This window comes from Priapulus caudatus, unplaced genomic scaffold (assembly GCF_000485595.1).
Source record: "Priapulus caudatus unplaced genomic scaffold, Priapulus_caudatus-5.0.1 Scaffold39, whole genome shotgun sequence".
Lineage (NCBI taxonomy): Eukaryota > Metazoa > Priapulida > Priapulimorpha > Priapulimorphida > Priapulidae > Priapulus > Priapulus caudatus.
In genome coordinates this window covers 136,445-149,314 of record NW_014577100.1, presented here as the reverse complement: position 1 = coordinate 149,314, position 12,870 = coordinate 136,445, and the positions used below count along the sequence as shown (strand labels likewise).

Genomic DNA, 12,870 nt, shown 5'->3' with positions numbered 1-12,870 from the left:
TTAAGCAGTTCAAACTTAATTTGGTGTCTAAATGCAAGAATGGTAAGGATGCACTAAAATAGTAACAATTTATGGACCATAATGATGACTTTTAGACATGGAACGGCAAAAAACTATGAAAATGCGCTCAACGAATCATTCGTTTTCATCGTCGATATTGAACATAATGGCAATAACTTCACAAATGTACGACCCAGTGATCATTCTTTATATACCAAATCAACCTCTATTATTCCCGCTGATTAAAAATATTAAAAACATTGGCAAAATGTTTGTAAAACATTGGAATATAATTACTAACATAAACCCACCCCCTAGTGAAGTTAATTTACACCAAAATCGTCATGTGAGTTTTTCTTATATTGAATGAAATTCATACCATAAATATGTCCGATAGAGTCCTTTCAAAGTCTTATATATTAAACTGGGAACCCCTGCATAACTCAATGCTTGCAGAACTGGAGCAAATTCAAGGATGGCTGCCTATTTTACCATTCATAATATCACATGCACATCGCCGATTAAGATTCTATACGCTTTAAATTACAGTTTTGCGAATAGCATGCAAATTGCAAGAGTCATAACAAGTATTCACAATCATAGCTGTCACCTTTATTACAATTGCCAACTACAAGTATATTTTGTACAATACACAAGCTGCGAAGAGGCATTCTTTAGTCATCGTCATCGCTCGATGGTTCATCATCTTCATATCCTGGCCAACATCTCATCTGGCATGTTGTCGCACCCATCTCCTCTCAGCAGCTACAAGAGATGCCGACCATGCGCTAGAGCAATTCAATCGTTTAATGAAGGTGTCCGGAAGGATCGGTCGGCATCACACTAATCACCTGCCAACAGGCAGCAGAGCAGAGGATTCTTCCTGATTGCACGCAGAAACTCGCTCGACTGGCACAGTGAAGCGGTGAGGGTATTCGCTGGCATACCAGTACACCATAGACCCATGTTCACCATGAACACAGTCAGCACAGGCTTCCCCTGCATGGCAGTTACACCGACCAAAGAGCAAGAACGCTTCAAGCTCTCAAGTCAACGGATCAACGAATTTCCAAATCCTTTCACAGAAGACGGAGAATCAGCCGTGATAAATCTGGTTACGAAAACTGTGATGCCTGAACAAGATCCAACCAAAATATCCACAAACATGCCTGTGATTGGTCAGCAGCGCTTTTCAACATTCGTGTTCTGAAAGAATTACAACACAACCAGGTTAATCTGTGGGCACAATAAAAAACGAACTCAAGATGTGCGTCCACAACAGGCGCGAAAGTAAAGAGTAGCAGTTGGACAGACAAAGTTTTTGAACTCCAAGAAGACTGAGCATCTTTGCTCGATTGATAGTTTCATGTCAATCAAGACCGGATGTCGAATTTTGAAGAGGCTGTAGGTACCCTTTGAGTTTCCGTTGTTCCAAGATCCCGTCGTTTATCAGCGGGATGGTGCCACTGTTGCATACCAGTTCGAAGAGCGACCGTAATGGGCGAACCTGCGAAGGACTCATCGACGCGACCAGAATGTTGCGTGAGCCCGCTGAATCACATGATGAAAGTGGGATCCAAACATGTTGTTGTCGGTCGACGCCATGTGCGATTGCAGTCGCTTAGACAAGCCAGACACCGGATAAAGGAGCATGTCGCAAACCCCATTTCAATCACAACGGTCACTGCGGAAATCGGGAAAGTATGACGCAAGTCATGAGCTTCGACGATATCGATGTCGCCTGCGTTCGTCGCGGAAAGGGGTCCCTGCAAGTCCGCTACAAGGCTAGACTGAAAAGACTTGGTATAAGCTGTTCCTGTAGCCCTATCAAAAACGATTTAGATCAATTAGAAGGGCTCGATGCAGAAGCTCTCTCGCGAGATGGTGATAAAAGACTAGGAGCTCAACACGTCACATGCGCATTAGAAATATACCTCGAGCCTGCGACACTGACCAGGAGAAACATCTTTATTGTGGCATGGAGCGGGACAAACGCGAAGGCGAGACGATTTCTGATCTGCGGCCAGTAGCTCAGGAAGAACGCTGACACCAAGACTGATACTTCACGCCAAGAGCGCGGTTACCGTCTGGGGCAGGTGCTACGTCCGATCAGCATCACTCGTCAAGATCACTGGTGTTCCTCGTACTGGCGCCCTCAGAGCGATACCCAGAGGTGTCGAAATGTTCACTATTGTAACGGAGCACCGGGCCAGAGGTGTCAAAGGCATTTCACTTCAAAGCCGATCCTTTGCTATGGCGCTGGGCCTCGAGCACCGCTCGCACACCTCCCCTTGGCTTTACCATGCTGTCAGTGGTGCCAGGAATGCCTGGGCGCTTTTCCAGAGATTGAGCAAAGAAACGTGCTGGAAAGTGCCCTTGTCTGATATGACATGCAGAAGCTGTGATGGCAGATTTGGGCAGCTCGGTAGAAGGCACAACCGTCTCGAGGCACAATGGATGTCTTGCTCGACGACGCTGTATGGTCTGCGAAACGTGTACGCCTCCCGCAGATGACGATGACGCTTCACGAGCATGCACGCGTCAGACGGCTCAGCAGCACCTATTCAAAAAGAAACAGCGCAAGCAGAGAGTCTGCCACCGCACACACATGCTGCGCTGTCGGGGCACCTCCATGAGGGTCACACTACAGGCCACTGTATTGGCAGGCGTGGGACGTTGTGGGCCAGATCCGGCGTTACCCCTTCACTCCTGATCCTCTATGGCTGGTATTTGGTGGCAAGCACGAGTACAGGCTGATCATGACAGCACGCTGCCGCCTGCTCCCAGATCAGGCGAAGTGGCTTCACTCTCGTCAGTAGTAGCACTTGGTGCCAATATATGTATGTGTTGGAGAGTAGACAATCGGCTAACCACTAAAAAGTATCGCTATATCGTCTTTTTATTTACAAAATTGTATTTTTGGGAAAATAGTTAATTTTGCGATCGATGCGTTTCATAAAATCGCTGATAAAATAATGTTTGCGCAATATCCCAGATTGCCACCTTCATTTTTCTTGTTCTATACTATATCATAAAGATATTAAAATAGGTCTCTTGCTTTAATCATTAAATGCCCACGGGAGCTCAATTCATGACATAAGAGACCACACTACTACGATAAATATTGAACAGCCAATAGCTGAACGTGCCCGTGTCACATGACATTCAAAATGGCATCGAATCAATCAAATGAAATAAATTTTATCGTAGGTGTGCGGGTGTTTATCGGAAGGCGTCGCGCTGAGCCGATTTTACAAACGATGAAGAGATTTTTTAATCGGACCGATTTCTGGAGAAATCTTTTTAGGTGTGCGCCGGCCTTAAGCGAAATGGCGTCCATTTTGTTTTTAAAATGGTGAGAATTTTCACTTACTTGCTGGAGCATCATGGACGTGTGCCCCTCCTGAGCCGACGCATATTACCAAAGTCTTGAGTGGTCTCACATGTGATAGATAACATCAGGAGTGTATAATACAGCGATCTCTATATTCTGACATTCCTGATAACATGATATCGCTTATGACGATGCAGTATCAGCACCTATGCGAATTAAGTTTCGCCTGTGTATTTGTAAACTACACGTACCTGTCTCCCGGCGACTTCCTCTCAAGGCCTAGTTTCTTCAGGAAGGAATCTGGGAGGCTGGGGAAGGCGACTGCATCCTTGCTTGGTACTGGCGGTTCCAGGGCGCCTCCCGTCCGCTCCGTCGTAAGATCTGTAACCACGTGACGACAGAATTAGGCATCCGATCTGACAGGTGGACGGGCGAGCCATCTCCTATGGCCGCCAATGCCTACAGCGCCCCTACATAATTTCAAAATTCGACACGATAAATTTCATCGAGACGTCATGAATATGAGCCCCTTGATTAAATTCTTTGAGTAATGCACCATACCTATATATCGGCATATCGCAATATTGTGTGTGTGCGCACGTCACTGCACACAAGAGTCGAGTATTCATTATCGAATTTAGAGGACCTCGCCCCATTCTCTTTACGTATCAGAGTATAGAGAGCTCTCGTTTAATTCCTGCGTACCTTCAGAGTCCATCGAACCGCCGCTGGCATTGCGGGCCGATTCCGTCTCCGAGAATTCGGCCATTTCCGCAACTTTCGACTTCAACTGTTTCTTGCCGGCAGTGTTCTGTAATATTACGAAATAGAACTTTAAAAGTATCGATGAATTCTCATTAATCAAATAAACACGTATCACGCCCAGTTTAAACTACAGTAAACAACTACTCTAGCTAAATAATTTTTCGATGACGTAACATTTTATGACTATAATATATCAAAATATATTCGTAAGCATTTACATTACAGCGCCCACACGTTCAAGTAAATGCAAAGATTCATGCCATTCATATTATATCTCCAAAAATACCTAAAACCTAGAAATCAGCCTATTGTTTTGTAAATTTTAAATTTAATTTTTCATTTAAAATTAAAATAAAAATCACGCGTACCTCCGGTGACTTCTCATCCCCATTATTGTTATTCCGATTCATATGTGCAGAGTTGGAAACCTTCAAAATACGATCAATCACAATAAGAAATATGTCCAATGAAATAACTACCGAATGAGAAAACAGTCAGTACATATGCATCTGGGACGCCAATTGAGAAACGAATTCTGCTGTCATTAAAAATCAATATTTTATTGAATAGTGGTCGTTGAAAGTCGCTAATATATAAGAATATATATAATAATATATTACCAACAGGTGGCAGTAGAAACGCGCTAAAATACTACAGGGTATTGTACCACGGGTTTTCTTGTTCCATAGTCTTCTTCCTCTGTACCGTAATCGAATGCTTGGCAACGCGGTACAGGACTATTACCGGGAGATAGACCTGCATGACAAGCCGCAAAAAGGCGTGATTACACAAATGAGATACATTTTCTACTAGTTCTCTGCATCGAAACGGCAAATGCGTTTTTTTTTCAATGAATTTCGTTCGCTGAAAAAATCTTGTCGAAATCAGAGCTCTTGCAATAATTATATACGTAATATTGCAACCGGGAATATTTTTATGCTCGCCCGTGAATTAGCGAAGGCAATTTCATGCGCATTCAATTTTCCACTCGGTTAAAATTATCGTTACTTCCTCGTCATCAAACTCGTCCAATATATGAAATGCGTATTTCATCTACTTTTACGGGCCTAGCAAGCATCTATCGTTTTCAGGGTATAAAATGTAATACAGCAGTCCAACCAATCAGCGCAAAGTACGTGACGTATAATGCAAGATGGCCGACACTCACTACCGCTGGAGCTTTTTCGGCGCTGCCGTCTGCTCTGTCTCATGGATGACCTTTTGAATTCCTCCTCTGGAACGTTTTTCTTCTCCGCCATGCCGCCCGCGTCTTTTCCATTTATCGTCTGCAGAAAATGTCACAAGATTGTTTTCGTTCAAGTAATCTTCATTTTTTGCACTAAACACGATGCGAGATTCGCAGTCGATCATCCAACAGAAATGGCATTCAAGATGGGAACGTTTTCCCCACTTTTCAGTTTGCATCCAGTTGCGCCACCTATACCCATTAGATGAACACCTGGTCGTTTCCACAAAGGTAAAGGGTTAGGAGCCCATCTACTCGCACTACACGTACATAAAACTGCCTTCATATTGGTCACACAGTATATAACACTGCACCACTCTGATTGATTGAAATTGTAATAGATCAGGTTAAAGGTTATTCGCCCCAGCAGGTTTAAATTGACTACGTCACGCATTCTCTATGGTGTATATTTGTAAAAATTTTGTTGCCATTGTTTTTACATGAAAAGTAAGTACTACCAGCACTGAATGTATCCTCAAATTCTTACCTGATAAGATTGTTTTTCAAGTAGTTCAAAATCCAAAAAATCTGGGCGATTTGATATATTTATCATGACATTAAATGCTTGCTAAGAGTTATGTATGAGTCACGAGGGTTTTTTCAAATCGAACGGAATAGCAAAATAGGAAGTATAATGCAGCAATTTAACCATAAAACGCGGACAGAATCACATACATTTTGTGAAAAAGTGGACATCATTTTTTTTACTTTCACTATTTACAGTGACGTAATAGTGCAAACCAGACCACAACGCCGTTTACGACGTGCATCCAATAAAAATAATCTCAGGATTACGAGAAGCAATAGACCGCTAGGGGGTAATTCAATTATCCAAAACCTTTTTTACGCGCACGTTACTATTCCATCGCTGACTGACGTCCATTTCGGCCATGCGGTTACAATTTTCAACTTGTAATTCCCACCAATTAAAGGGTTATTGAATAACATGGCCGTCATTCATAGAGAGAGAGAGAGAGAGAGAGAGAGAGAGAGAGAGAGAAAGCGAGCGAGAGAGAGAAAGAGAGAGAGAGAGAGAGAGGCGCAAACACATTCTTTCTCTCTCGTGTGTGTTCTCTCTCTCTCTCTCTCTCTCTCTCTCTCTCTCCGCCTCGCGCGCTCTCTGTCTCTTTCTTCCTTTTTCTCACTTCCTCTTTCTGTTGACGATTTAATCATCCTTTCAGCTCTTTCATTGCTCATCTCTGGCTCTCATGGGCCATCTCTTCGTTCTTCTTCAAATACCTTCTCTAAATTCCCCAAGCCACTTTCTTTTGCTACGCACGTTTCTTATACTTGCAACGGTAAGATTTACGGATTTGATCGTATTTCGTATTCAAACTTACCTCTGTCTGCGATGCAAGTAATACACAAGGCTAGCCTTAAGCTATTCTTGTTAACGCCTATATATATATCCAGACTGTACCAAAACTCATGTCAGCCGTTGGTGCGTCTTTGAGACTAAATGAATTATATTAAATGCATTGCACACATGTCGATTTAGAATCACTGATATGCTTCTTATATATCATACCAAATAAACGCTAATTATGAAGTATAAGCCCAACCCTAAATCTCTGCCCGCCACATCATGCGTGTACTGTCGGGATACGGCGGCAACACAAGCTGCTACTATCTTTTAGTTTCAGTTTCTTTCTCTCCTAAACGAATCCGGAATCTTTATAATTATGTAGTTAGCGCCAAATGTCAAAACTGTCCTGGGGGACAGATTTTGTTATCATCTAAATACTTTGTCCATACTACCCACGCGTGTATAAAATCTAAGATAACGCGCCTAGAGCATTTTCATACATTACCAATATTGTTTCATAACGTCAACCAACTACTACGCATTTCGTGCTGCTTTCTTCAAATCAACGAGAAATTCTCCTTTCGAACGTAAACTCCGACAATTTCGATTGCATAATGGCGAGAGTAAATTGGCCGAAGCGATAGCATCGTCGCGCGCACTGTGCACGAAACGATTCAGTCGTAATGGAGCGATAAATTGAACATCGTTGACACGCGCCTGCTCTGACGTCACGACAGACGAGCGCGAGTGCCAGGGCGCGATCATTATGCGCACGAGGACTTTGCAGACGACTGACGTTCGAGCGAAACAGACACACGAATACAGCATAACTGTTAGACATTTTTTTTTTTTAAGTCTAGTGCAGTTTTATATATATATGGGGGAACTCGTCCGCGCGCAGTTTCCCGATCGAAGGCTTGATTAGTTAGGAAAGTTAGCTTTCTCGTAAGTACGTCAACAATGTTAATTAAATATAATTGCGAGCGACTCAAACTCATTACGACAGTTCGCCTTTCCCTCGGGGCTCGCACATAAAAAATTTTATTATCGCAGAATAAAACGCGAAAAATTTTCTCTCATAAAAGAAGCATCTCGGTTCGATAACTTTCCGGGCGAATTTTCCAAACGCGTTGCAGGCGAGCTTTTCCGTAACTGTTCATGCGGGGCTGCTTAATTAACAAAACAAAACATATAGCAGATGCAGCTGTCAAGCTGAAGTAATCTAAAATACTAACCTATTAACAAACCTGACAATCAGCGTGTGCACGATGGACGGCGGATCGTGGCACGCCATTTATTTTCGTCGATTTTGCGTTTCAACTAGATTGAGGTAGACGTCGCGCGTAAAGGCCGGCGCACACCAGCCAATTTATCACGCGATTTGATAGGCCCGATAAAAATCAGCCGATATCGGGTAGGTGTGCGCGTTCATTTGTAGACGATTTTACTTACGATTATTTTTATCGGGTGATCGTTCCAAATCAAACATGTTTGATTTTGAACCGATTATTTTGAAGCGATGGCTGTTGTTCAATAGGGGTTATCGTGTAGTGTGGTCTCTCTAATGTCATGAGATTGAGCTCCCGATGGGGCATTTAATGCATATAAAGCAAGAGGACCTATTGTTAAATATCGTTTATGATATAGTAATACACCAGAAAGGATGAGGGTGGGCAATCTGGGTATATTGCGGCAAACGCGATTAATTGGTATGCAGGGCGATTGTTATGAAACGCGTGATCGCAAAAGTAACAAGTTTTCGCCCAAAATACAATTTGTTTAAATAAAAAGACGATTTAGCAGTTTAGCAAACTTTGGAATTTTGGGTGTCCCAAAAATGCTCGATAGGAATGGAAGGGATCCACTAAAACGTAGTAACAATTTATGACTATAATGAATGTATTTTAAGGCATGGAACGGCAGAAAAGCTATGAAAATGGCGCCACCTCACTGAATATCTTCGGCTTCATCGTCAGATATTGAACATAAATGGTGCAATATACTTCACAATGGTACGACGCGCAGTGCATGCATTTTTTATATACCGCAAAATCAACCGCTCTCATTAATCTCCCCTGATTTAAGGGAACCTATTTAAAAACAGTTGGCAAAATGTTTGTAAAAGCATTGAATAATAATTGACTAACATAACGGCCACCCCCTAGTGAAAGTTAATTACAGCCAAAATCGTCATGTGAGTTTGTTCTTATATGAATGAAATTCATACCATAAAGTATGTCGATAGAGGTCCTTTGCATAAGTCGTTATAATTAACAGTCGTGGGACGGCCGGACGCTTGGCAAGTAACTGCCAATTTGCTGCAGAACGTGGAGCAAATTCAGATGGCTGCTCTATCTTGTGACCCGGATTCAGTGGCCATAACTAATGACCACTGAGGATGCACTCGCCGGTTTAAGGATTGCATACCTGTTAAATTACAGTTTTGCGGAAATAGCATGCAAATTGCGAAAGAGTCATAACAAGTACTTCAGCAATCGATGAGCTTGTCACTTGTATATGGGTAACAATTCCACTACTAAGGTATATTTTGTACAAGTACAGCGCAAGCATGCGAAGAGGGCATTGCTTGTAGTCTACGTCATCGCTCGATGGTTCATTCATCATCATTCGACGGTTGTTGCCAAATCGTACATCTGGCATGTTGTTCGCACCCATCTCCATCTCAGGCAGCTAACCAGAAGCATGCCGAACGCATGCGCTAGAGCAGATTCAATCGTTAATGAAGGTGTCGCGGAGGACGGTCGGCATCACACTATCCCCCACGCAAGAGCAAGATTCTTCTGTGATTGAGCGAGAACGTTCGCTGCGACTGCACATCGAAGGCGCTTGATGATTGGCGCGTGGCATACCAGGTACATCCCCAGACCATTTCACATGTAACTCACAGAAGTGCAAGCAACTTACACGCCACAAGAGGCAGAACGCTGCAAGCCTCTCCATGTAGACAGATCAAGCAATTTCACAAAGGTCCTTGCTTCACAGAAAGACGGAAATCAAGCTGATTAAATCTGGTTAAAGAACTTTTGAATGTTGAACACAGTCAAGCAACAATGATCACAAAAGCATGCCTGTGATTGGTCAGGCAGCGCTTTTCACATGCGTGTGATGAAAGAATGTTACGGCACAACGCAGGTTACATCTGTGGCACTGCAATAAAAAACGGCTGGAAACTCAAAGATGTGGTCGGTCACAAGCAGGGCGCGAACGTAAGTAGCAGGTTGACCACAAAGTGTTTTTGAACTCAAGGAAGACTGAGCACTCTTTGCTCGATTGAAAGTTATGCTTCAAATCAAGACGCGATGTGAATTTGAAGGAGCTTGTATGGTCCGTTTGAGTTTTCCTTTCCATACGATCCCGCTCTTTTCAGGGGGTAGGCGGATGGTGCACGCTGTTGGCATAAGCAGTTCGAAGAGCGACCTAATGCGAATCCTCGAGGAAACTCATGCGACGCGACCAGTGTTGGGTGACCCGCTGATCAACATGAGTGAAAGTGGATCGGCAACATGTTGTTGTCGTTCGACGCAGAGATGTGCGAGTTGCAGTCTTAGACGAAGCCAGACACGATAAAAGACATGTCGCAAACGGCATTTCATACCACGTCACTGGTCAGAAATTCGGAAGTATGGACGAGGTGGTTCAATTTGATCGTGTCGAACCGATTATGATGTCCGCTGCTGTCGCAAGGTCCTGGAAGTCCGCTACAAGACTGGAAGAATAGACTTGCGGGTAAAGCTGGTTCGCTGTAGCCTATGCAAGTATAACAGAATTCTAGATCAATTACAAGGGTCTCGATGGCAGAATTTTATTGCTCCTCGGCAGATGTGAAAACTACAGGATGAGCTAACAACGTACAGCTGGGACATCTTAAGATATTACTCGAGGCAATGAACTGACTCGCAGAGCGAAAACTGCCTTAATTGTGGGCATGGCGTGGACCAAGGCGAAGGGCGAAGAGCGTATTCGATCTTGGCCAGTAAGTCAGGAAGAAGGCTGACACCAAACTGACATACTTGCACGAGCCAAGGAGGTGTACCTCCTGCCGTTGCTACGTCATCAGCATGCCACTCTCAAGACACGGTGGTGTCCTCGTACTAGGGCGCTCAGAGCGATACCCAGAGCTCGTCGTCGAAAGTGTCACCTTGTAACCGGAACAAGGGCAGCAGGTGTCAAAAGCATTTCGACTTCAAGCCGATCTTGTGATGACGCTGGGCTCGAGCGCGCGCGTCGCAGGCTACCGCTGGCTTTCATGGCTTTTCAGTGGTGCAGACATCGCAGTGGGCGATTTTTCAGGAATTGAGCAAATAGAAAGTGCTGGAAGCGCTTTGATTGATATGGATCCAGACGTGATGGGCAGCAATTTGGGGCAGGCTCGGTAGATATGCAAAACCGTCTGAGGCACGAGATGGATCTTCTCGACGCTAATGTTCTGCAAACTGTAGCCTCCCGAGGAGATGGATCGCTCCCACCAAAAGAAAACTTTGTTTTGCAGACGTCAGGTAGCAGCGCCTGATTCCAAAGAAACAAGCGCCAAGGCAGGAGTCCTGCACGAACACATGCTGGGCCGCTTCGTGGCAGGGCCATCAATAGAGGGCACACTTACCAGGCAACTTATCTTGGACGCGGTGACGTTGTGGCAAATCGCGGAGGTTACCTGTCCAACACTGATGACTAGTTAGGCTGCGTATTTGTGGAAGGACAGTCAGGCCTGTCTGACGAACACGCTGCCGCCTGCCCAGAAGCAGATGATGGATCTCACTCGTCAGGTGAGATAGCCATTGGCGCAATATATGTAAATTTTTGGTTCTTTGAAATGTGAGACAGCACATGAGTACAAAAATTATGTAATAATATAGTAGTACCTATAGGGTAGTGGTTAGGTGCTAACATCAATAAAATTAGCAATGTGTATAATCATGGCTAATTGACGCATTGACTTGGGACCGACGCATTGTTGTGACTTAAGGTGCTCCTGTGGGCCCAAACGAAAGTGGTATCATCAAACGCTGCAGTGCATGGAAGGCTGGCTAGGATGCACCGGACTTTGTAGCTGGCTCCAGAGGAAGATGGTGTGATCATACAGTGCGAAGATGACGATGTTGGCCAGGAATGATGAGTGATGAATGCATCGCGCGATGAGCGATGGAAGTAAAGCAAGATGCCTCTTTATGGCAGCTTGTATATTGTACAAAATATACTTGCTAGTTGTCATTGTAAGATTAAAGGTGACAAGTCTATGATTGTAGACTACTTGTTATGAGCTCTTTGCGAATTTGCATGCTAATTCGTCGAACTGTAATTTCACAAGGTATGGCAACCTTTAATCGGCGATGTGTGTATTTTTATGAATGGTAAAAATTAGCCAGCCATGATTGAATTTGCTCCACAAAAACCGAAGTTTATGCATGGGTTGCGCTCGGCCAGTTGTGGAGGGCATAATAAGACTTTGAAAGGACTCTCATAGGACATATCCTTATGGTATGAATGTCGATTCAATATAAGAAAAACTCACATGAAACGATTTGGGCGTAAGTTAACATTCACTAAGGGTGTGGTTATGTTAGTAATTATTATTAAATGTTTTACACATTTTGAAATGTTTTAAAATCATTATTTTAACTCAGGGAATGAATAGTAGGTAATTTTGGTATATATAAAATGATCAACTGGGTGTACATTGTGAAAGTTATTGCCATTTATGTTCAATATCGACATGAAAGCCGAAGGTATTCGTTGAGGGGCATTTTCATAGTGTTTTGCCGTTCCATGGTCTAAAAAGCTCATCATTCTGGGTTATAAATTAGTTACTATTTTTAGTGGTCTTCATTCGCTTTGCATTTTGAGCACCAAATTAAGTCGTTTGTAAGCTGCTTAAAGTCGTCTTTTATTTAAAATTGTATTTTTCGAAAAATTGGTCTTATTTTGCGATCGACGCCGTTTTCATAAAATCGCTGATAAAATAGATGTTTGAGCGGTCAATATCCCAGATTAGCCATCCTTCATTGTTTCTGTCTGTTTCCTACACGTTATATCAGGTCCTACGTAAAACACTATATCAGGAATGGTGCTCTATGGCTTTTATCATTATAATGACCAGCACGGCAATGCACTCAAGGCTCACGCGACTTAGAGGATTTTCGAGTTCATCACGCACACTGAAGCACCCAAAGTCTGTTGGCTCCGAATACCAGAGAGAAATCG

At 43.4% G+C, this 12,870-nt stretch overlaps 1 protein-coding gene across 1 annotated transcript in view; it reads right to left on the bottom strand.

The window, feature by feature from the left end:
* Nucleotides 1–12,870, bottom strand: part of LOC106819463 — an 81,211-nt gene that overhangs the window by 29,229 nt on the left and 39,112 nt on the right. The window contains exons 11-15 of the mRNA XM_014824093.1: nucleotides 5,268–5,385; nucleotides 4,767–4,855; nucleotides 4,468–4,527; nucleotides 4,040–4,145; nucleotides 3,586–3,715 (exon numbers count right to left, since the gene is read on the bottom strand). Of these exons, the coding sequence (XP_014679579.1) occupies nucleotides 3,586–3,715; nucleotides 4,040–4,145; nucleotides 4,468–4,527; nucleotides 4,767–4,855; nucleotides 5,268–5,385 (503 nt within the window). The remainder of the gene's footprint in view (nucleotides 1–3,585; nucleotides 3,716–4,039; nucleotides 4,146–4,467; nucleotides 4,528–4,766; nucleotides 4,856–5,267; nucleotides 5,386–12,870) is intronic.